Source organism: Equus przewalskii, chromosome 16, assembly GCF_037783145.1.
Source record: "Equus przewalskii isolate Varuska chromosome 16, EquPr2, whole genome shotgun sequence".
NCBI lineage: Eukaryota > Metazoa > Chordata > Mammalia > Perissodactyla > Equidae > Equus > Equus przewalskii.
In genome coordinates this window covers 69,975,756-70,000,838 of record NC_091846.1, presented here as the reverse complement: position 1 = coordinate 70,000,838, position 25,083 = coordinate 69,975,756, and the positions used below count along the sequence as shown (strand labels likewise).

The 25,083-nt window shown below is 40.0% G+C and overlaps 1 protein-coding gene across 3 annotated transcripts in view; it reads left to right on the top strand.

Annotated features, from left to right (window-relative positions):
* The window catches only part of NALCN (sodium leak channel, non-selective), a 303,705-nt gene that overhangs the window by 219,632 nt on the left and 58,990 nt on the right, over positions 1–25,083 (top strand). For all 3 annotated transcript variants that reach the window (XM_070579234.1, XM_070579233.1, XM_070579235.1), the window contains one exon: positions 14,331–14,404. In XM_070579234.1, the coding sequence (XP_070435335.1) occupies positions 14,331–14,404 (74 nt within the window). The remainder of the gene's footprint in view (positions 1–14,330; positions 14,405–25,083) is intronic.

Genomic DNA, 25,083 nt, shown 5'->3' with positions numbered 1-25,083 from the left:
CTTTTTATCTTCTCATTTAACAGTTATTTTTAACTAACTGAAAGTAAGATAACGATTATAGTTTTATTCCATAATTTTACATTTGAATCTTTCTCATGATCTCCTAAAATTTAATGAAATAGCAAAGACACTGCTCCTTGGTGGTATCCAAGTCACTCAGCATCTAAAAGAGACTAGAATTTGGGGTCAGACCAGTGGCGTGTGGGTAGGTTCACACACTCCCCTTCAGCAGCCTGGAGTTCTCAGGTTCGGATCCCAGGCGTGGACCTGTACACCACTTATCAAGCCATTCTGTGGCAGGCATCCCACATATAAAGTAGAGGAAGATGGGCACAGATGTTAGCTTAGGCCCTGTCTTCCTCAGCAAAAAGAGAAGGATTGGCAGTGAATGTTAGCTCAGGGCTAATCTTCCTTACCAAAAAAAAATAAATAAATAAATAAGTAAAATAAAAAGAAAAGAGACTAGAATTTTTTGAATACTGCAGGCAGTCCCCCATCTATAAGGTTGGTTGATTCAAACACATAATATGTGACCTTATACAAGGAAAATTATCGGTGGTGGTCAGGTTGCCCTTCATCCCAGGTAAGCTTAGTTGGCCCATATGTAGGTAAACTATGGTTGGAATAATACTGTTCATCTCTTTATGGCCTTCATTATCTGGGTAAATGCTCCAGTTCGGAAAGTGGGATGCGGAGGACATATTTTCTCCATCTCAGCAGCAGCTACCCTATCGTGGCATCAGCAAAAAGGCTTACCTCAGCTGCCTTCCATTCTTAAAGCTTTGACTTTATTTAGGTTGTCAGAAAAGTTGACTTAATTCCTTTCAGGATCCACTGTTTCCAGCTTCAGCTCCTCTGGGTTCCTTGCCATCCTTGTTGAGTGCCATTGGGCCAGGGAAACCCAAAACAGAGAATCCCACTTAATGAATTTCAATGGTGAGGATTTAAGGAAAGCAGAATCAAAGAGAAAGCAGGCTGATATTTGTATTTTTAAATATGGCAGGCCTTTTTTATTTTTAATAAGAAACCCTAAAGCCACTTAAAAAACAAAAATACATAAACACACAACAAAAATCCTGAACAGAAATCATACCACTGTTTGCCCCCCGATAAAGTATTTTTCATCAAGCACCTGTAAGTTTCTGTCAGAATCCCAACTGACTTTGGAAATGCCAATCAGTGTCAGGTGGACAGCAAGGTCCTTCACTCTACTCGGAGAAACTCTCCCTGCCCCATGTAATGCAAATTAAGGCTGTTTTCCTTAAAGAGCAGTAAGAAATAAAAAGAAAATGAGAGGCTGGCTTCTCGGTGATTCTCGTAACATGACAAAAGTAGCAATAAAATAAAACTTTTCTGTTAATGATTACCGGTAAGGAGACACTTGTGACTCCCAGTGCACTGGAGGGAAGCACTTGTCTCTTGCCAAGGGAAACATGGAGTCCCCAGGAACCTGAAGATCACAAGTTAAAGAAAAAAACCCCCTGACAACAAAAGGCGGGGGGTTGTTTTTGATTAAACAATGCAGGAAACACAATAGCACATGTTAAGCAAGATTTTCTCCAAGTAATTACCCTGGCTTTGAACAACGTTGGTAATTCCCATGGCAACCTCACTTTACAGAGACTGTGTTTTTAAAAATAGCCCTGTTGGATTACCTTTATCTCATAGCTTAAAATACCTGTCCTTCTCGCTGTAAACAAGGAGCCAACAAAAATGTAAAATCTTTAAGCTGCGTTGCAGATCCTAAAGCACGAAGACGGGAAATAGCGTTTTCCCTCCGCTCCTTGGGGGTGAATGGCTGCCCTTCCACACTCCGTAGAAACGGAGTTCCCGAGGGCTAAGTCCCACGTTCCTTTCCCCTCACGCCTGCACCGGGGCCATCTGTACGGGCTTCCCTCTCTTCCTGATAAAGGATAAACCTGCGTACCCTGAGAGGAGTTTTTCTAGTTTCCAAGCAGAAGGAAATCAGGCAGTGGTTTTTTACTCATTTTTTCTCCATAGGCTTGAAATTAAACCCTAGGCTTCTTCAGTAGAGTGCTTGTGAATACACTGTAGGCGGGGAAGACAATTCCTCTACCTTCTAGGTCCTTCTGGGTGATCTAAGAATTCAATTGACATGATACAGAATAACAGGAGAAAATCAAACAAAGCTTTATAACGTGTACACATGGGAGAGGCCCAGGAAAGCTGAGGAACTCGCCAGAATGGCCAAAGCCTGTCGCATTAACTACCGTCTTCAGCTGAAGACAAAGGAGGATGTTGGAGGTAGTGGTTTGGATCTTCAAAGGGGAGGAAGGCAGTTTATATGGAGATGGAAATGCAAATGGGCCAGCTCCAGACAGTGACCTGAGACACATTTACATTGCACTACAGTCATCTCAGGTGTAGCTCCCTCCTGGCACAGGCCCTCTGTCTCAGATTCTTTTAGGCAGCTAGCGGGAAGGGCAATATTTCTTTCAGAGTCTTTTTGTCCTCAAAAGTAGTCAAGGCAAAGAGATATATTTTGGGGTGGCCAATTCTGATCCCCCACAAAACCAAGCTGTGAACCTGGCTTTCCAGTAGCCCCGGTAATAAAAGTAGCCTGCTCAGTCTTCAGAAGTGAAGCATCTCCTCCAAGCCAAGCTTTCCACTGTGGCTGGGGCTGGGGACTCTCCCTGCTCTCTGGCTGAGCTCCCTGATATTTCTGCCCTGCTGTCCTGGTTGACATGCTGTTTCTGAGGTGAGAACCTACGATGTTGGGAAACATGAGGGAACCTCACAGCGTCACATCATCCTGAGATGCATGGAGGGATGACGGCTGTCTCAGCTACCCCCTTGTGCCCCTGCACTTCCTAGTACAGTATCAGAACCCATATGATAAAGAACAGTGACTAATTTTCCAACAATAGGGCGATGTCTGCTCTCTCTCTTACCCGCCTCCTTTCTGCTAAGCATTTAGCAAATTCCATAATAAACCTTCACAATTAACAGCCAACACATGTACAAAATAAGGAGGAAAATGATGCAAGCAATTACTGTGTTTTCTCTACCATTTTCATTTCCATAAGTCTTCAGCATTCACTCAGTCATTCAACAAGCATTTATGGAACACATTATTCATCTGGCATTCTTCCAGGCTGTAGGAATTCAACAGTGAGCAAGATGTGAACTCTGCCTTTGAGAAGCTTTTAGTCTAACAGGGAGAAACGTGTAAATGGATGAAAGTATTACAGGAACATGAGACATGACCCCCTAAGTCCTTCTTACAGGAGCAGGTTGATTAAGCGAGATAGGAGCAAGGTGCTCCAGGCACAGAGGGAAGCATGTGGAAAGGCACAGAAAGCATAATGTGCTTGCTGTAACTGATTGTGAGAAATAGAATAGAATAGTGATTGACCAGTAATAGTGATTGTGGTGTAGCTCCCAGTCCTCATCTATAAAATAGATGGAATTCTTGTTTTCAAGGTTTGTTAGGAGAATTAAATAATATATGTTAAATGCTTAGCATCGCACGAGGCATAGCCTATGTTGCATGCCTGTCATCCCAGATAAGAAAAGTCATTGATATTAAACCATGCCATGAAGTCAGACTCAGCAAATACGCTTATGTTCACCTGTCAAGACAAATGACTTTTCCTTAAACAAAGTAACCTTCGGATATAACAGTCTAGTTGAACACAATACATTAATTACTGATTTATTTTCCTTATTGATCATGAGTCTGATTTTTTTTTTTTTGGTCTGATTTTCAATGATATTTCAGTTACTACCCCCATTGTCTGCCTAGTGTCTTAGACTCTCAAGAAGTAAATGAAATTGTCCTGAAAGGATTTACTCTTCACAAAGTCTTGTTGATTGCCGTGCAGCATTTTATAATTTTCTCTGTGATTATAGAGTGTTTGATGATTTGTTCCAGTAACTCTGCATGTAGCAAGTTACTCAGGCTGATCTGTAATTTCCAGGATGAACATTTACTCACTTAAAAAACGAGAATAGCCTATTTTCATCTCTAGGGTTTGACTCTTCTGGAAGAATTTTCTGAAATAATAGCTTGCCGTCTCTGCAAGGCTGTTCAAGACATGCCTGGGGGAGAGGCGTGGGAGGTTACAGGGGCCACCGCCTGACCGGGGTCTGTGTGGCAGGGGTGCGGGGCAGTGTGAGGGGGAGGAAGACGTGGTGTTCATCAAATATGAAAACCCCATGAACTTCTGCCTTTAGCGTAAGAATGCTTTAGTAGAGAATTGATTGCCCATTTATTCACACTAATGGAGAGGAAACAAAAGATACATAATATAAATGGAAACCTTTTTATTTGTTTTTATTGATCGTTGCAGTACGTTTTTGAGCTCAGATCAAAATGCAGCTGCGTTGGAGCGCACGTTCTTCCGTTGAAGGTTGTTCATCGAGGACCTTTAGATGCAAACAGTGTGCTGGGCTCTGGGTGAAAAACGCATTTTGCTGCTGTCACTAACATGAGAGTAGGAATTCTCTATCAATGATTCTTTTTGCAGAATATTTAATCATCTAACCATTTTTAGTTTGGGATTATACGTACAGAATTTGTTTGCATTCCTTGGGTGTACGTTCATTGAGAGTGAAAAGCAAATCAGTCTAGGATTAAGAATCTTTTATAGGTAATATAGAAGGTTTTTAATCAACAGTTTGGGGTACTACTTCCAAAACAGGTTCCAGAGAACTGAAGGTTGCAGCTAAACCTATCTTTGAAATTACGTTTAGCTCTACAGTCCTGCGCTCCATAACAACATTTCGGTCAACGACGGATCGCACATACAGCAGTGATCCCATAAGACTAGTACCTTAGAGCCTAGGTGTGTAGTGGGCTGCACCATCTAGGTTTGTATAAGTGCACTCTATGATGTTTGCACAATGACGAAATCACCTGACAACGCATTTCTCGGAACGTGTCCCCATCGTTAAGTGACACATGACTGTACTTTTTAACATTCTTCTCTTTTGAGCCTAGTTGTGCTCGTAAGTTTTCTTTTCCATTGAGTGATATGCCAGTCTCAGTGTGTTGGAGTTGCTGCTGCTGAGTTCTTGTCATTCGGACCTGACATTCAAGTACAAGTGACCCATAATTGGAGACCAGGGAGTGCTCCCTAGTATTATCAGAGGGCCACGGATTCTAAATGCACAAACAGCTGCACGGTTAAAAGCATCTGGCATTTGCTCCCAGAATCATAAACCCACTCATCTTATTTTTTAAATCTCTGTAGATTTTCAATCTTTGTCTTTCTGTTTATATGAGCTATAACCACAAAGTCATTTTGTCTTTTACTTGTATAATTTAAAACCTAGTTTGCATATATTGTCATTTCTTACCAGTAAGCTCTGTATATTAGACATCTCTAATTCTTTTCAATAATTGAAGATATTGGTTTTCCCTGGTTCTTTGCGTCAGGGGTTTTCATTATACTGGTCCATCTGATGTGTAAAGGGTTGGAGATTTGACCAAAGCTACAATGACACAGGCTACTGCTTTAGTGACTAAAGCATTGTCACAAAATTCAAGTGCAAAAAAATCAAGCCAATTAAATTTCCAATATCATTTTAGTTTCTAGTTTTACAAGATTTTCCTATATATCAAGTGAATTGATGCATTTCAAAATAAGCAATCCTTCTTTGTCATTTTTACTTCATTCACACTGGTTATTTCAAGGATTCACTTCATAAGAAAAAAAATGTAGTATATTAAAAATGTATTCGTTATTTAAATACATTTCAAGAACCAACCATGGGGGCCAAGCCAGTGGCGCAGTGGTTAAGTTTGCACGTTCCACTTTGGCAGCCTGGGGTTCGCCAGTTGGGATCCCGGGGGCAGACCTATGCACCACTTGTCAAGCCATGCTGTGGCAGGCGTCCACATATAAAGTAGAGGAAGATGGGCACAGATGTTAGCTCAGGGCCAGTCTTCCTCAGCAAAAAGAGGAGGATTGGCGGCAGATGTCAGCTCAGGGCTCATCTTCCTCAAAAAAAAAAAGAACCAACAACGCACAGTGCTAGACAATGGAATAGAATGTAGGGGACAAGGAATGCACTCTCCTAGTCGTATGGAGCTTATGATCTGGTGGAATTCACAGAGAGTGCTGGGTGCCCTGGAGTCCTAAAGAGTGAACATTTGGTGTGTGTTTGCGTGTGTGTGTGTGCACACAAAGGTATTTATATATATATATTTTTAACTCATGCCTGGTGTTTTTCAGAGTTCAGAATTTATAATGTTAAAATAACTGAAGACTAGAGATCTTGACCCCTCATCTAAAACTCTCTTTTCACAAAATTCACATCTAAGACATATGTCAATGTTCATAACATGATATTATAACAGCATTTGCTTTTATATGCGTTGTAATATGACTTTTTTAATCTTGTTGCCACCTACACTAATCACTTTCCCCAACATAATGTCAATTCCATAAAAAGTTTATTTCATAGAAACACCTTGCCATACACATGATCTGTCAGATGCACTTTGGGATTAATTTTCAGCTCACGGGTGCATGAAAAATTCAAATACAGTCAAATGAGGTACCTACCACCTTCAACCTAAGTAATTTCAAGTAATTGCTTATTTCCAATTACTATATTTTATGTGGGAGACTTATTCAATAAAGTGGCTCATTACAGTAATTGCACTACATCTTTCTAGCAGAAATGGCATTCATCAAGCCCTGTGCATTGGACCATGATTTTGTGCTTTATGGTCAGATGTTTTTATAAACACTTTCCCATTTATTATCAATCTGTTAATATTTTTAAACTTAGAAAAGACAAATAAGGGCTCTCAAACTTTTTTCCCAGTTATAAAGAGAAATGTATTGTTAACAACTCCAGATCAAAAAAGTTAGTTGAATAGTTGCAATATTTATGGTTTTCTTTCTCAAATAAATATTAATGGCTTCATTTTTAAGGGAATTACTGGAATGAAATTACAGTTCTTTAGCTCTAAGCCCTGTGGGATCCCAGAGGAATCTAATATTCTGTGACAAGTCTGCGGTTACTCCCAGGTGACTGAAGAAATTGAATTAATATTCTGGTTAATTGAAAGTTGTGATGGATCCCTGACTTTTGGAATCAGTAAATCTAGAATATGAATACTAGAGCCATACTGGCTTTAATGGGTTGGAAAGTTCGTTGATCTCTTTTAGTGTTTCAGGGTGGTTATTCTGAAAATCAATTATGCATATATGGAACAAGGGAAAAATTGGCTAGTCTAGGTTTTGCATTAAGATTTGGGGTAAGTAACAGCTTGTTATATGTGTAAACCAAATCTTTCAAATCAAGTAATGTTTTATTACGGTATATTTTGGAAAATGCTTTTTTTTATACTGTTAAGTGTAGTGGTGGTTCACATCATGACGTAGTGAAAAGATTGGAACACTGAAGCTGTACAATCGAGTTCTAATCATAATCCTGCAGTTTATTATCTGGGTAATCTCAGACAACTTAATTTCTATGAATCTTGGATTTCTCGTCTGTGAAAAAGAGAGAATAATACCTACCTATGAGGATTCATTTGAAGATTAAGTTTAAAATATGTATATTTTATGTATATGTAAAATATGTATATAACACCTCACCATGATCAAAGAGCCAAGAAAATTAATAAAGACTTAAAGGACTTCAAATATAGTTTAATGGACAATTTAATTTAATTCTTCATTTAATGGACAATTCTTCATTTAATGGACAATTCTTCATTAAATGACTAGAGAATACACATTCTGATTGAAGAGCATGTGAATGATTCACAAAACATGACTGCTTACTATACCACAACGAAATCCTAACTATATACCCAGTCGGTATCCTAGAGAAGACATTGTTTGACCAAAATGCAATAAAATTAGAAACCAAATAGCAATTACAAAAAACACCCACCCATTTTGAAATTTAAAAACCACCTCTAAATAATTTGGGGAGCATAGAAGAACCCACAATGGAAATAAAAAGTCTAGAACTGAAAAATAGTGAACACAATATATGTCAAACTTGTGAGAAGTAGCTAAAAGCATTTTTAGAGGCAAAATTATTGCCTTGAATGTTTAGTCAAGAAATAAAGTCTTGAATAATCTTCCAAGTATTCAGCTCAAGTATTTAGAAAAATATCAACTGAGAAAATATTAAGACGGTAGAAGGAAAGAAATGGTAAAGATAAAAGCAGATATTAATCAAATGGGGGGAAAAGAAGCAATAGATAATATCAATAAAACTTAAATTTCGTTCTTTGAAAAGATTAATAAAAGTGGTAAAGCTGCATCAAAATTCAACAAGGAAAAATGAAGGAGCCTTCTGGAAAGTTGGCAGAGGCATTGGAATAGTTTTGGAATCTCCTTGAATTCCCATATGAAAATAAAGAGAATACCTAGATAACAAAGCCAAAAATCCATAGACAACATTTACAACAAAACAAGGTAATCTACAAACCCTAAATAAAAGCAGGTGCAGACAAACCGATAGCCACATGATTTGCATGGCGTCTTAGTTTGTTTGGGCGGCTATAACAAAATACCACAGACTGGGTAATTTAAACAATAAATATTTCATTTCTCACAGTTCTGGAGGCTAGGAAGTCCAAGGGGCCAGCAGATTCAGTGTCTGGTTCCTCTTCCTGGCTCACAGATGGCAGCCTTCTCACTGTGTCCTCCCACAACAGAAAGAGGAAGGGCTCTGGTCTCTTCCTCTTCTAATAAGGCGACACTAATCCCATCATGGGGGCTCTGTCCTCATGACATCATCCAAACAATTGCCTCCCAAAGGCCCCATCTCCTAATACCATCACCTTGGGGGTTAGGGCTTCATCATATGAATTTTAGGGGACGCAAGCAATCAGTCAGTAACACATGGTATAGGTGCCTGTGGGGAAGAAGCCAAGGTTAGTTACAGGGCATCTAATGTTTCTGGGAACAGGAGGACAGCCTCTTAGCTCCACACTGAAGAACATCCAGGAGTAGGATCAAAACGGAATGGGCCAGTGACAAGAGGGAGAAAGGAAAAAGCAGATCCAGTTAAAGTTAGTGGTGTCAGGGGGGAGTGGGAACAGAGCCAGGAAATCCCAGAAAGAAAGCTCCTGTGTTTGATTGCTTTATTAAAGCAGCAGAAGGGGAAGCTCTGAACTGTTCAGAAGAGAAATACTAAACTATTCAGGAAAACTAATTTTGCATAAAAATGAGCAAGAGAAAATTATTAAAGTCAAGTTTCCTACAAAATTTATAAGAAAAAAAGAATAAGGAGCAGAATACTGTCCCTGTAGGTAGTGAAGGCAGGCCATAAAGATGTGCCCACAAAGAACTCAAACTGTAGCAAAGTATTGCAAAATGAGTTAAAAGATGTTACAAATTACCTAAGATTAGAATAGCAACATAAATATGAATTAGAAAAACTCATGCATGAGGTGTTAGAACTCAGGAGAGAGTGATAAATAAAAGCAATTAGACTAAACTAGAAGAAACGTAGAGTGATTACACACATTAGCTATCTTAAGAGAAATAGAAAATGAAGGAGAAATTTTAAGAAATCAGAAAGAAATGAAGAAAGAGATGAAAATGATTTGAAAGAAGATGACAAACTGAAGAAAGTCAAAGAAGGGCCAACAGCTAATTATAGAAGTCCTGAAAAAAGAAAACAAGAAGAACAGAACAAGGACTAAACTTTTTGAAATGTAAAAAGATTTGAAACTACAGATTGAACACACACACCGTATACCTGAAAATATCAACCATCAATGACTACAAATAAGACATATTCCAGACAAGTTATAGGTCTTTAAATTAAAAAAAAAAAAAATTGCTAGCTAGCTCAAAATGAACAAGTGATTATTATAAAGGAAAGAACATTCCCTTACCATCAAACCTTTCAGCAGTAATGCTTTATGTCAGAAAAAATTAGAGTAACATATGTAGGATACCCAGGGAGAGAATATGTGAGCCAGGTTTCTCATATTCTGGAAAACTGACTTCCACGTTTAAAGGGACAAAAAAACTATTATCAAGATGTAAGGGGGCTGGCATAGTGGTTAATTTAGCACACTCTGCTTCAGCGGCCCAGTGTTCTCGGGTTCAGATCCCAGGCATGGACCTACACACCACTCATCAAGCCATGCTGTGGCGGCATCCCACATATAAAATAGAGGAAGATTGGCGACAGATGTTAGCTCAGGGACAATCTTCCTCACCAAAAAAATAAAAAATGAAGGAGACTAAAATATGTAAAAGCTATTTTCTCTGCTAATATAAGTATAGTAAAAGTATACACATGGGAGAGGAGAATGGGAAGAATATGTGCAAACACTTAAAATATTCATTAGTTGCTTTGTTGTGTTAGAATTGAGATTGTAATTCTGAACTACTGTCTATGAAATGTGAAATAAAACTAATGAGTAATTATGCGATAGTCTAGTTCTGTCATCTTCTGTGTCCTTGATAATCAAGAGTCTTGATGTAGGGGGGAAATAAAAGACATAGATGTCATATAGAAGAGGTTAGGTAAAAGCCCTTCATCCTGAATTTAAATGGAAAAAAACAGAATAAACTCAGTTTAAAACAGTGAGCAACTCAGTAGCAGTTGTATTGCTAGAGTCTAGATTATGTTCGTGAAACACGATTTCTCAATGAATAAACCAGAGCTTCCTGGAGGAGATTGTTGATTTGAACGGGAAGCCTACAAGATGAGCTTGGAACATCTTGTCATACCTCAGAACAAGGAAGCTGTGCCAAACACTCCAAAATCACGTCAAAAAACCTGTGGCCAAACCTGAAAAAAACTCCCCATGAGCACAGTTGGGATAATTTGACCTACAAGAGGGATGATAATTGTAATAGATTGAAACCAATCGAATATGTTTGAATCCTTGAGTTCATAATGACATTTTTAAAGTAGTAACTGGTCACCATGAGAGGATGATAGAAAGTCAGTTAATCATATAAAAACTAATAAGATAGAATCAAGCATTCATCTTGCCCTTTCCTTATGAATTGTACTACTGAGTAGCCAAATAATACTTGAGGGGAAGTACCTCCTTATAGAAGTATTCGAACTAGTAAATGAAAAAGAAACAACAGTTTTACAAACTGAAGAAGCAGCAATCTAAGCAATGAACATCAATACGACTTAACATGACAAGCAGGCATTATAGGCCTCCTGGTGAAAGACTATGACACCACCAATGGCCTTGTCAAAGGGATCAAACCTGCGTCTGATGAAACTCTGGACCCAGCTGCCAATTTGTGGGAAATACAAAGAACAGAGGAACGTGGTGAACTATACCATGAACATGTTGTACTTAGCAAAATCCAGACTCCCAGAAACCACAGGTCAAATAGCCCGGGTTCTTAAGCTGTGGGGAGGAAAGGGGAACCTGTAGATTAAAACACTTCAAAGACATTAATCAGCCAAAAAGTCAGCTAGACCCATCCATTGCTGTGTCCTTCAGGTCTGAATTATTCAATCATGAATAACTCTATGCAAACTGATTTGAACTTCCAGGCTCTTGAATTCCATGTTAAAGTGCACAATTCTGGAAACATCTTTCAAATTAAAACTTAAGACAAAAAAAGTCGTCTCTGTATTGTTTGAACATTTAAATTTAATTTATTTGTTTTCGAGCATTAATTCAGTCAAAGAATGGTTATCTTGTGGAGTTGAATGTATTAGGTTTAAAAACAAAATAAAACCACCAAAAAAAGAGAAGCTTTTTCATCTAATCTTTTATTTTTTTCAATGCAAACTTTATGTAAATGTTACCCATACCCTTCTTTTTATGTCCTACGTCTATGATATGTTTATATCCAGAATTAACAATTACTGACACATTTCATAGCTGTAGTGGACAATTTCAGATCTAAAGTTACTTTTCATGAAATAGATCTCTGTTTTCCTTAAGTGTTTTGATTTCAGGTGACTGTCAGTATCTTTTGGAGCCAGAAGAGGGCACTGCAGAGCAGTCTAACAGTCACTTAGAGAACGTCCTTTGCTACAAGAAATGTGCAAAGCTTTACTACGGAAATAAGAAAAACTGAAGGGAAATTGATAATCACTCTAGGCCTTCTTTATTTACTGGGAGAAAGAACAGTTAAAACACATAACTATCTAAATACATATCTAGACTATTAAATTTAGCCAGATGGATAGATAGGTAGAGATAGATAGAGACAGAGATAGCTGTAGATATCGCCTTTCTTCTTTCAAGAACATCCCAAAGCTGAATTAAAGTTCTCCTATTACCATATTTATTCTGCTACTTCTGCTATTATGGAAACAGTTCTCAAGTACTCCCTTGTACAGATTAGTTGTGTATTTTGTTTTAATCGTTCAGGTTTAGGACAAAGGAGGCTTGGTTGCCCTTTAGCAAGCATATGCAGTACAGAAATAATTTTGGAAACAATATGATAACTATTATTCCCAGTTTCTGCAAAGGTTTTTCCCCCCATGAAGAACACTATTTTAAGCGTCAGCTGCCCTGTTACAGGGGCCGTAGCTGGGTGACTGAGTTCAGACAGTTCGCTTACACTAAGGGAAAGACAGCTAAGACGCGTCTTTGTCCTTCGAAGAGGGGGTGAGAGTTGTGGGATCCGCAGCCCTCTCCTAGACTTGCACTCTGGGGGCCTGCTAGCCCGGGCACTCAGGTATCAAAGGATCAGAAGCGTCACGTCAGGACCTTTCAGCTGAGTGTTCTGTCTCCAAAAGTGACTCTAAACAGCATTCCGCAGGAGATGTGCTGTCAGCCCGGGGAGGTTAAAGCAAGGCCAAAGCCGAGAGGAGAAGACGCAAGAAAGTTTCATTGTACATCATGGTAAACAGCCTTTTGTGCACTACCCTGAATATATAATTTGCAAAAAAAAAATGACATCCGCTTTTGTTTCCTTATCTACACATTAATTTACTCTCCTAAGGATTCTAGTGAATAATGAAACCAACTCAGTTTTTCATTATTGAAAAAAAGTGAGTGTACCCCCTTTCCTCATGTGAGGGAAATTGCAATGTGTTCAGTGATGCTTCCCTTTATTACGGGTCTGCTGTGAAATATGAAAATTACATTGCTGGCTATAATGTTATCTAGAATGTCGGTTATGGCTGAAAAGACTAATTTATGACAACCAGCTGTTCCCCAGCTGTGGCCGTACGCACGTACAGGTTGACATTACAGCATTTGTTTACAGGTTTCTTTGCAGACTGGAGCTCTGTGACTCTGCACTTCAGTTACCTAACCCTTGTTTAAAATGGTCTATTTTTACTGAATACAGAGTTGTTCTGTTTCCTGCTTTTTTTCTTCCTTCAAGGCCCAATACAGAGCTGCCACGTCTTCAAAAGACTTCTTTGCTAACCAATTCAGGCACATTGTTCTCCTGCCCCCAGAGTCCCACGACCCTCTCATCTTTCCTACTGAGCATGTTGCCCAGCGCTTCACTATCTACTCTATCATACTTTTCACTGATAGTCTCATGTGTCACAGCCTTGCCTGCCTAACTAGGCTTTCAATTCTAGGGAGCAAGAACTCTGATTCTAGTTACCCTGTATCTTCAATAATCACTAGTATTGTACTAATGCTCAGTAAAGCTAATCTCATCTATTTGTCAAAATGAACAGGTCATTGTCCAGTTATCGTCTTTAGTCTGACTACTGGAGTTACACCTTCTAGTTATTTGTTGTTAGGACTCTTCCCAGGGTGGTGTGCTTCCCTGTTCTTTCTCTGCCCTCTTCCTGCCCACTCAGCACCTTGTACACCTGTCAATCATCTGCTGCCCCTATCGAGCAGCACAGAGCTGAGCTGAGGAGTGTATCTTCTGGTTTATGGTCAACCTCCAAGATTTTTTTCCTTAGTTCTCTTCCCTGGAGTAACTTCGTCATTGCCAACTCGGAAGAAAGCTTGGAAGCTCATCTCATTTGTCTCATGCTTGTAGGGAAAACAACTCCTAAACTCATCATTGAGATCAGTATTGGATCACAGGCCAAGGACTTGAAACAGACGTCGTGAGGATTAGAGAACATTTTACTAAACAGTGACAATAAGCAGTCCAATATTTGTTTCAGCGTTAAATTCTTCGGAAACTGAAAAGCCTGTTTAGATGTAGGGCAATATTATTACTAGTGAGCACAACAGAGCATCCCCCCCATGGCTGTGACGTGTGGCCCCACAAGTTTGTTTGCAGTTCTGTCCACATAAAAGCAAAAATAGAAATTAAAATTAAATAATAGAATCAATTGAATGATGATAGTTTAGTGAAAAAAATCACATTTACTGTTTTATTAATGTTATCTATTTAATGTATTTAATGATTCATTGGTATATTATCCCTTTACATTCCAAAACTAAAGTCATACTCATAATTTTACAGCTTCGCAAGTCTGTTTTCAGCATCAGGGCAAGGAACCTTCTGGAAAAGGAGACTGCAGTGACTAAAATCTTAAGGTAACACCATTAAATGTTGATACATATTTGAACACAAGTGGGATTATATTAAGCAAAAAAAGAGCTTTTTTTTTAATGAACTAATCTTCTGAGTATCAATATACATTTTCTTCTAGGAAGTAGGTTTGGGTATCTATATATTTATAAATAATACTAAATACATCATTACTGTCTTCCCTGAAAGAATAACATTTTGTTAGCTCAACTGGCCATTTCTTTTCTTTTTATGCATTTAAACATAACTTATAAGTATAAACATTTACAAAAAGGTGAAAATAACTTACTATTATTCTTACAAGTTGTACATCTTTTGTGACATCTAAAGGACAAATCACAATCTAAAGGAAAAATGCTAAAAGGGTAAGCTTTTTGAAAGTAATTATGATTTATTGATTTATTAAGAATAAATTTATTTAAAATGAGTCAAAAGCATATCCATTTTAGAATGTTTATGAATTTGTATAATTTTAATGCTACTTTCTAAAATCTACCTTGAAATTAAGTATCAGAAAGAAAAATTAAGCTAGCCACATAAGAGTATTTTATATGACTGTGTTATAATATAGAGTAACTGGATCATTATAAAAATTCATAAGTATTTGGAATGTAATTTATTGGTGCATATATTACATAGACTTATGTGAATGACACAGCTAAGTATTGGGAGCTGGAGGTAAAATGGTTGACAAGGCAAGTGGACAAATTCTTACTGGGATACCTTCTCCAAACTTGTAAGTGGAAGAAGTTAGATTGTCTTCTACTCTATCTTCATTACTAAGAATAGTCAATAAAGCATTTTTGCCAGACTGTATATCACTATAACTTGGATAACTGTCATGAGGAAATAGGGCTAATATATATGATTTGAGAAACTATTTTGACTTTATAACACTACTTGAAATTTGTGTGCCAAAACAATCCTAACTAATCAGGAGAGTATTCTGTGTATTCTTAATGATGGTGACACTTAATGATGGGGATGCATTCTGAGAAATGCTTCATTAGGTGATTTTGCGATTGTGCAAACATCATGGAGTGTACTTACACAAACCTAGATGGTAGAGCCTACTACACACCTAGGCTCTATGGTACTAATCTTATGGGAGCACCATCGCACATGCAGTCCATCATTGGCCAAAACATTGTTACACAGTGCATGACTATGTTTACTCTTTATAATGGCTGACGATTCATGCATAGAGTTGAATATGTGCTGGAATAGCTTTTATGAGGTGAAACTAAATATTTCTAAGGCTTGTATATTATCACCATGGCATATGATGAAATGAACCTAAAAGGTCTCATTGAAATGGGAAAAGGGAAGCCTGCAAGCAAATTTCTAACAACCTGTATCCCACCCTTGGTTTGCTTCCAACTGGCTAATTCTTGGCTTTACCACTAGATAATGCCATGAGGCCAGCCTCGAATGCTACCTGGTAATATTCAAGCTGTAACTGTACTGGAAAAGTTCATGGCAGAGTAAATCCCTACAGTGACCTCAAGCTCAGAGGTCTTAAAATCTCTCCCTCCCTCACACAAAACAGATCCTGTGCTGGACCAGCCCCGCAGGAGTGCTGATGCATTCACAAGGAAGAGAATTCTGCCTCAAACCAGAAATGACCCACAGGGAGACTGTAATATTCTGGCTTGTCTTCAGAATTTACGTGGCAAATTAGGAACCAAAATGACCTCACTCACCTGCCCAGAATAACTACCTTCCATCTAAGGTGAACGTGCCCCAGGGGTTCCCAGCCTTCCAGGCATCGGCAGATGGGGTTGCTTGGAAGGAAGTGGTTTCCAGAGCCTCACTTCCCTCTGAACTCTTTCTTAAATTTGACCTTCCACCACCCTTTCCTTATTAACTTCTGTCACAGTTTACAAAAGAAAAGTGAAACTGTCTCTCATCCGTGCAAAGAATGGTCAAACTGAGGTGTCCTGATCTGGGGTGTAAAATCCTCTCGGTTGCCAGGCTCAGGGACAATTCCCACATGGCTTTCTCCCGAAGGAGGGTGCCATTATGCAGCACCTTATTATCCATCCAGGTGACAGACTTTTGAAAAACCTTCTTCCAAGAATTCATCTACCTTAGAGTTAGGCCTCAGAAATAACATGGATGTCACAAGGTCACGTGTGAACGTGTTATTTGAATTGAAAATTAAAGTCAGACTTCTTCTGACAGCTTTAGCTGATTGGTTTGGCAATGAAAGCTGACTTCGTAGGTGCCCAGTGTCATAAAATTGAATGGACTGCGTGGATGAGACTGTCCAGTGTTTTCCAAAGTTATATTAAAGCACATTTGTAATAAAGCTAGAAGTTACATCCTTTACTGCTAATGAACATCATGAGGGGGAAATTTAGTTGTTGATTTTTAAATGTACAGAAGTAGCTTTAAAAAGAGGAAATTTACAGGATGCATGAGCAAAATTTCTAAGACTATCACAGAAAAGACTTGCCCAATAACTGTGTAGCTTGAGGGACTCCCAGAGCTCTTAGCATTTTACTACAGCCCAGCATATTGCAAAACGGGAGGGAGCTCCTTGGGGCTGCCTGAGCTGTGTTATCTTGCGAATCTCAGGAAATAAGAGGCCACTATTAGGGAAAAAAAACTTAAGAATTTTTTTTTTAAGAATACAAATTCAGGGGCCAGCCAGGTGGCACAGCAGTTAAGTTCACATGTTCCTCTTCGGCAGCCCGGGGTTCGCTGGTTCAGATCCTGGGTGTGGACCTACGCACCGCCTGTTAAGCCATGCTGTGGCAGGTGTCCCATGTGAAATAGAGGAAGATGGGCATGGATGTTAGCTCAGGGCCAGTCTTCCTCAGCAAAAGGAGGAGGATTGGCAGCAGATGTTACCTCAGGGCTAATTTTCCTCAAAAAAAAAAAGACAGAGTTGATCTGTAGAAAAGCCATTTACCTTTTTTCTTCTGCTGAAATGTTTTCCTCATTGCTCCTCTACTAGACTCTGCAAGAATTAGGGACAAGTGCAGGAGGTCAAACTGATAGTTTCTTTGGATGTACTTATCTTTTTTTCACTAGCAATAATAACAATAGTGATAATAATAATATCATAACTGCATTATAATGTAATCCATAAGTTAGAAAGTCAACAGTAGATTGGGTCCATGTCTATGGGTCCATGGGCATTTTTCTACTTTGTTCCCAAAGAACAACAATAACAATTAATAGGAAAAAAATTAAGAAGAGGAGAAAAGAGAACCTGAAAAAAAAAGAAAAGGAAAATATTTACAGTCACCTCAGGGCAAAAGATTCAAAAAGGCCTACGCAAACTGAGGAGGAAGGAAGAGTCCCCGCCACTCTCTCAGTGTCTTCTTACTGCGGGGAGCCTCTCCGGCCCGAGGCTCTAACCTTTCTGTCTGTTAATTCAGCAATGCCACAGCTCCTGGGTAACTTAAAAGTGGAAAGACAAATACTGTATGATCTCACTTATGTGAGGAATCTAGGAAAAGTAGGACTCAAAGAAATAGAGAGGAGATTGGGGGTTGCCATGGGCTGGGAAGTGGGGAAAATGGGGAGATGTTGACCAAAGTGTGCATATCTCCAGTTATAAGAGGAGTAAGTTCTAGTGATGTAACGTATGGCTTACAATTAACAATTAACAGTACAGTTAACGATAACGTATTGTATACTTGAAATCTGCTAAGAGGGTAGATCTTAAATGTTTTCTACACACACACACACACATACACACACACAAATGGTAACTGTGAGGAGATGAATGTAATCATCTCACAATTTAGAAGTATATCAAATCATGTTGTACACCTTTAATTTACACAATATTTGTCAACTATACCTCAATAAAGCTGGGAAAAAATGGCCTTTTCTATGACCATTTGCATTGTGAAAGGAGGCTTTGAAGGAAGGAAAGGGCTGTCAGATAAGGAGGTGCGGATTCAGGATCTTAACAGATGGGTCAGCCGTGATACAAAAGAAAAAAAGTCCCGCAGAGGCTTGTTTTAGTGTTCTGTCCTCTTCATTTTCCTAAGGTTTTTATTTTCATAGACTAGTCGTCTTTAGCTTCATCTAAGGGGGTCCTCCCCAGGGAGGCAGGCAAGAGAAGTAGGGAGAGGCATGGACAGAAGCCCTGAGCTGACATTTGGCAAGTACATCCCAGGAGGGCATTTGTCCTGATTGGGGTGTAGATAGAGGTAAGTCACATAAACTTTAAATTCAGCGTGATGTCAGAGGAAGATATTATGACATAGTGTCTTAGAAATAACTTCTTAAAAATTACAGATATTTGGGGGAAATAATAGAAAACAAATCCCTAATCGAAGGTATCTGGAGGCCTAGCTGTGTAAACTGATAAATTATTTAAATTCCAGCTCTCTGGGAATTTTGAGATTGGAGGAGGTGAACTTCAGGGCTTGGGTTTGAGTTTTAGGGGGGCAGATCTGATTGGCATTGGGCAGAATTCTTTCGTGTGTGTGTGTGAGAAGGATCAGCCCTGAGCTGACTTCCATGTCAGTCTCCCTCCACTTTGCATGGGGGACGCCTCCACAGCATGGCTGATGGGTGGTGTAGCTCTGCCCCTGGAATCCAAACCCTCAAACTCGGGCTGGCAAAGCAGAGTGTGAGGAACTTTAACCACATGGCCACGGGGCCGACCCCAGAATTCTTGATATAAGAGTTTAAATCATTTCACAATATATGCAAACATCAAATCATTACATTGCACACCTGAAACTAATATAATGTTATATGTCAATTATACCTCAATGAAAATAAAAAAGAGTTTGGGACTCTCCAGGATACACAACAGGTAATAAGTACCTGTTATAGACAGGTAGGGGAGGGCAGCCCTGTGAGGGGGCAGGGGGCAAGAAAGAGGTGACACACCTGGTGCCTCTCCACTGCCTTCAGTGCCCTTTCCATTCCCTCTGGCTCTGCATTTCAGTTATCAGTCATTCAGAGAGTTTGCACTTCTGATTTCCACTTTCCTTCTTGATTTGGGGTGATTTCTGAGAAGAGGGAAAATCAACAGTGACTTTACACTGCCGTCTTCACTCTAGAAATCTATTCTATTTTATGCCTTTTAAATTTTTAACCATGTACACCTATTACCTTTAAAAAATAAATACAACTAATTTCTAGAAATAGTGTTTTTTAACAAAATGTTTAGGATTTAGCTGGGCAGAGTCTTGGCCTGAGTCTTGATAAGTACCAATTATTTTTAGGTAACTAGTTTGACCAGTTGAACGACCTATTGTCTAGAGAAAGGGACTGGTCCATTAGTCTGGAATTCAGCTAAATGGGTTTTCGGAAAGTTTCTGAAGCTAGCAATGAAATTACTTATTGGTTAATGGCCTTAAATTCCTGGACAGAAATTTCCTGAAATGAACAGTAAAATCATATTGACGGAGAGGCCTCAGTTCTTAGTATTGATAATTAAGCTGCAGGACTGCCAGAGGTCCCAGTTCTCAGGGGACCCACATTTCCAAATATCCATCTTCCGTTTGAAAACAGGATCCACATTATTCCAGCAAAGAGTTTGCTGTGTACCTTACGGTGAACAGGAAATTCAAGCCTACGAGGAAAAAGTCCTTCAGAGAGAAAGGGCCCTGGAGTCTGGAGTATTTGAACCATTGGTGGAGTCACCAATCATTGCTACACAGAATTATTTTTAATGTGTATTCTTCTCCTTATCATTTTTTAAAATTAATGCGTGCTTTGAGAAATAGAAATGAACTTCTGGTGATATCTGGGAACCCTCTGATGAGAAACAAAAGTGGGGCATATCTACAGAACTTGAGAACACTCCCGCATACTAAAAGGCAGGTGATTCCCTTGGCACAAACGGGCACCTGTATTGCTTTTTTCAAAATATGTCTGGAGAGTATTATGAGAGAGAGGATGTCCTACCACCTAAATTATAAAATCCAACGTTGCTATTAAAGTCACTGCTGTTTTGACTTTGTACCATTCAGCTCCACTAAAGAACGCCTCCTTCAAAAGGCGGTGACCTTTTCACTACATCAGATGAAATCAAAACAAATAGCAGTGTGCTTTCAAAGGCATCGCTACCCATACGGAGATTTCTCTAATGCGGAGCCCTGAAATTGAGCAGAAATGCATTATCATTCCTGCAAGGCTGAATGCATAGAAAAATGTCAAAATAAAATAACTACACATTTTACCTTATTTTAGAAAGCTCCATCCTTCTGTGGTTTGCCATCAGTACCTCATTAGTTAGGACATATCTTTATAATCTTTTTGAATGCTCAGCCTGGTATGGTATTCACATTCTGATATTTGGATCTATGACAAAATTTTCCTCACCATGCTCTTGTATTAATAATTTTTTAAAGTCTAAAGAATAGTCTTTAGTTGAATGCTACTTACTACAAAAAAATCAAATATATTTAATGACATATGTAGGGTTAGTTTTTCTCTGTCATTTTAAAAGAATCGTTTTTATTGACTACAATTATATACTACTTAAATATGAATAAAATCGCTATACATTTATTAAGATACAGTTTTTTAAGTGACATTAGCTAGATTTTCTTCCTGAAAAAAAGTGCCCCTAAGACATTCATCCTTTCATTCAAGAAACATTTCTGTAGCATCTTCTATATGCCAGGTATTTTCCTAGATACTGGACACAGATTATTCCCTAAAGGAGCTCACAATGTTTTCCCTTAAAAATATTTATGACACTAGTTAGATGTAGGAGCTTTCAATAATATCTCTAGTTTTCTGAACACAATTGTGACGAGAAAATTCATATATAGCGTAGTCACAGTTTTCTTAGTGAGTGACTTTAACAATTAAAATCTTTTATCTAAAATGTTCCATAAAATAAAGTGAACAACAATCTCAGCCTTGGTGCTTTATACCTTAAATTATATTTCCATTATGCTATGAAAACGCCCTTCTAACATGAAGATAGAAGAGGAGGAAAAGGGAGAAGGGAAAAGAATGAATAATTAACATTTGTTAAGATCCAGGTATGACGCTAAGCTCTATGGATGTTATCTCATTTAATCTGCACAACACACTTATGCAGAAAAAATACTGTTTTTACCCCCATGTTATAGATGACAAAACTGAGTCTTAGGCTAAGTCATTTTTCCCAAGATTACACACCATAGAAATATCTTCGGTGTCACATTAATCATCAGTATCAACTACAATATGATTTCCCAAATAGGCAGCGATTTTTATGTGTCCTCTAACAACTCATGCAAGCTCTCCCTCCTGTTGGAAAGGGACCGTGTACTGAACACTGTGCTGCTTAACACGATCTCCCCCAGCTAGGTCTTCACAGCAGCCCTGAAAGCTAAGGATTATTAGCTCTGTTTTAGAGATGAAGAAATTAAGGCTCAAAAGGTTAGGTGACTTGCCTGTGGTCACCCTGTCTAGTGAGTCAGGGAACCAGGAATCAACCCCTGGTTTGTGTGACTCCGAAATCCAAGTATTTGCTACCACTCCATGCTTTTAAATTCTAGAGGAGTCCCCCGCTCTCATGCCCTGTATTGACAACACTAAATCCCTTGTTTTTCCTGCACTTGGGGCTGCTTTTCGGGGTCCGCATAGGGGTTATGCATGACACAAAGTTGCCAGATCAAGGGGGCAGTTAGAGGCTCGCATGCAGCCCCACTTGACCTGCTAAGCATACCACCCTTGCCAACCAGCGCCCCTGGCATGGGACCACATCCCTCAAGAGGAAGGGGTGCCTGTGTCCAATGTACACAAAAGTGCTGAATGGGCTGCTGGTATCCTTACTCTCTGGGTGGTTTAACTCTCTAGGACCATAACTCTCTTCAGCTTCTTCCTTCTCTCTGCACACCCTCCTTAAAACTTCCCGTGGTACAGGGGAACCAGCCACGAGCTATCTGGGGGTAATAGAAGTGTCTTCATGGAAGATCTTTTGCTGGATATTATTTGCAACCCAAACCCCAGACTCTGATGGATAAGTCAACTCAGGCAAACTCATTTGTGGACTAGAATTGTGTGGCCTTCTTGATACTGACCTGCAAAGATGGCGTCATTCCTGTCCAGGTTCATACAGTCATGTGGAATATGCTGTGTCACCCGGTGTAGTAGAAATGGAAAGAGGGCAGGCTTTGCAGTCAAATCCTCTGGGTACCAGTGAGTCCCTGGGAAGGCTCAGTTTCTTCATCTGTCAAGTGGAGCTCTAAGCAACGTCATAGGAGGAAACGAGAGATGTGCATCAAATACTCACTCGGTGGCTCAGTAGCCAAACTGGTTTAGAATCCTGGCTCCACCACTTCACAGATGTTTGACTTTCAGCAAGTTACTTAATCTCTCTGCACCTCAATTTTCTCACCTCTTAAATGGGGCCTATAGGGGCTGGCCTGGTGGCACAGCAGTTAAGTTTGCACATTCTGCTTCGGCGGCCCAGGGTTCCCTGGTTTGGATCCCAGGCATGGACATGGCACGGCTTGGCACACCGTGCGGTGGCTGGCATCCCACATATAAAGTGGAGGAAGATGGGCACGGATTGTTAGCTCAGGGCCAGTCTTCCTCAGCAAAAAGAGGAGGATTGGCGGCAGATGTTAGTTCAGGTCTAATCTTCCTCAAAAAAAAGGGGGTCCTATAAATAAATAACCCTGCCTTATAGGTAAGGGTTACACAAGTTAGTACCTGTAAAGCGCTCTGTAGGTGATTTCCCATTATTAGTGGTAAGTCTGGGAGCGACCCACAGTTGCCCCCAAGATGCAGGCAGTTCACAGTCGCCTCTCAAAGCACATCCTCAAGAGCTTGCTTCAGAATTCTCCTCTGTTGCCCAGCAGAGACTAGGTCTGAGGGGCATAAAATGCTTTTGATATGTCGGTACACTCTTTTCCAGCTAGATCCCAAATTTCTGACCCAGCTGGCAACAGCCTGTGTGCTGCAGCTTTATACTCAGTTGGGCCTATGCTAGCCTTGCTAACTAACATCTTCAAGGGATCATCAGATCATTTGTTCAGATCATTTGCTGGATGTTGGTGGATCTACTCCCAAACTACGACATAGATTCATCAACCGAGATTAGCATCTCCGGTAGCTGGCTGGAAGTCCTGGGGATGAACCATGATCTTTGTGATGCCTGAAGGACAGCTGTGACATTCTCCATTCAGCGTAGATGTTCCAGGAAAAAACAGTCCTATCTCAGAAGGAGGAAACCTGTGAAGTTTCTGGGAGGAGGCCTAGTCAAAGAGGTAGAGACCAGCATCTTGCAAGAACAACTGGCAAAGGGAGAGGCCAGGGCATGATCACAGGTGTTGGTAAAGCGTGGCCTGATTGACTTGGCAGGTGGGGGAGTGATTGTGAGTGAGACTGAAATCAAGTTCATTGGATAGGGGCTGGCCCCATGGCCAAGTGATTAAGTTCACACACTCTGCTTTGGCAGCCCAGGTTCACCAGTTTGGATCCTGGGCACAGACCTAGCACCACTCATCAAGCCATGCTGTGGCAGCATCCCACATAGATGAACTAGAATGACTTACAACTAGGATATACAACTATGTACTGGGGCTCTGGGGAGAAAAAATAGAGGAAGATTGGCAACAGATGTTAGCTCAGGGCCACTCTTCCTCACCAAAAAGGAAAAAAAAAAAAAACCTTCAAAAAACAAAACAAAAAAAGATCATTGGATTTTTTTGCTGGTGATCAGGCAGGAGGAGCAGCTGGAACAGAGTCTGTAACCGCCATCTTAGGCACCACTAGAGAACAGTGCCCACTATGGCCAAGGCAGGCATGACATTGTCTTCTGCATGGGTTGTAATTGTCTACCTAGAACCTTCGGCGTGCACGTCACGTTGAAGTTCTGTGACTTCTAGGTGGATGAGGACTTAGCTGGGGGTGGTCCTTCCTGGGCTGTAAGCTGAATGAGAAGTATTTCTTTTGGGCTCTGGCCTTTTTGAGGGCCCTGCTCTTCCAGCTCCCCCCAGGGTCAGGGACAGATGAACTGATGCCTGGGCTCTTCTCTAGAACATGAAGTCATATTCATCTAGAGGACAGGGTGAGCCTGACACTGCAGAGATTGAGGAAATCATGGAAGTTTCTAGAGGAAGGAATTCAAGTGACATCCCAATGATTCCCTGCAAAAGGCCACCTGTTCCTGTGCACATCGTTAGCTATACGACAAGGGAAGTTTGAGGACAGAAAGAAGAGCCTCTTCATTCTCTTGTCTGGATCCAGAGTGGCCAATTCTCTGAAGCTGCCTCAGTTGAATGGGAAGTCTAAGAGAGCTTCATAATGCAACGCGTGAGCATCTTGCCCCATTTGGCAAGTTCTCCTTTGTGAATTATACTTTCATCAGTTAGCACAGCAATTCAGCAACTTTGGACAAGGTTATGTTAGTTCTCTGAAGCTCCGCGTTCTGGGCATAACTGGTGAGACACGCTCACACCCCTGAAAGGACCAGAGTACCTTGCGGCATCCCACAGACCTTTGGGCTCGACTTGCCGACTGCTGCCCAGAATGTGCTGCAACTGTGGGAGGGCAGGGCCCTGGGATGACTCTGCCGATGAGAGGAAAGAGGACAGAGGCCCCTGAGGCTGAGTTGGAGTCAGCCTCCTGACACAGCAGCAATTTTTTATGACCAATATTTGGCAAGAATAACCTGAAATTTTAAGAAAACAGAGTGTTGGGCGTTCATATGCCCACTATTAATTAAATATTAAATTATTAACATCTGACTTATTAAATA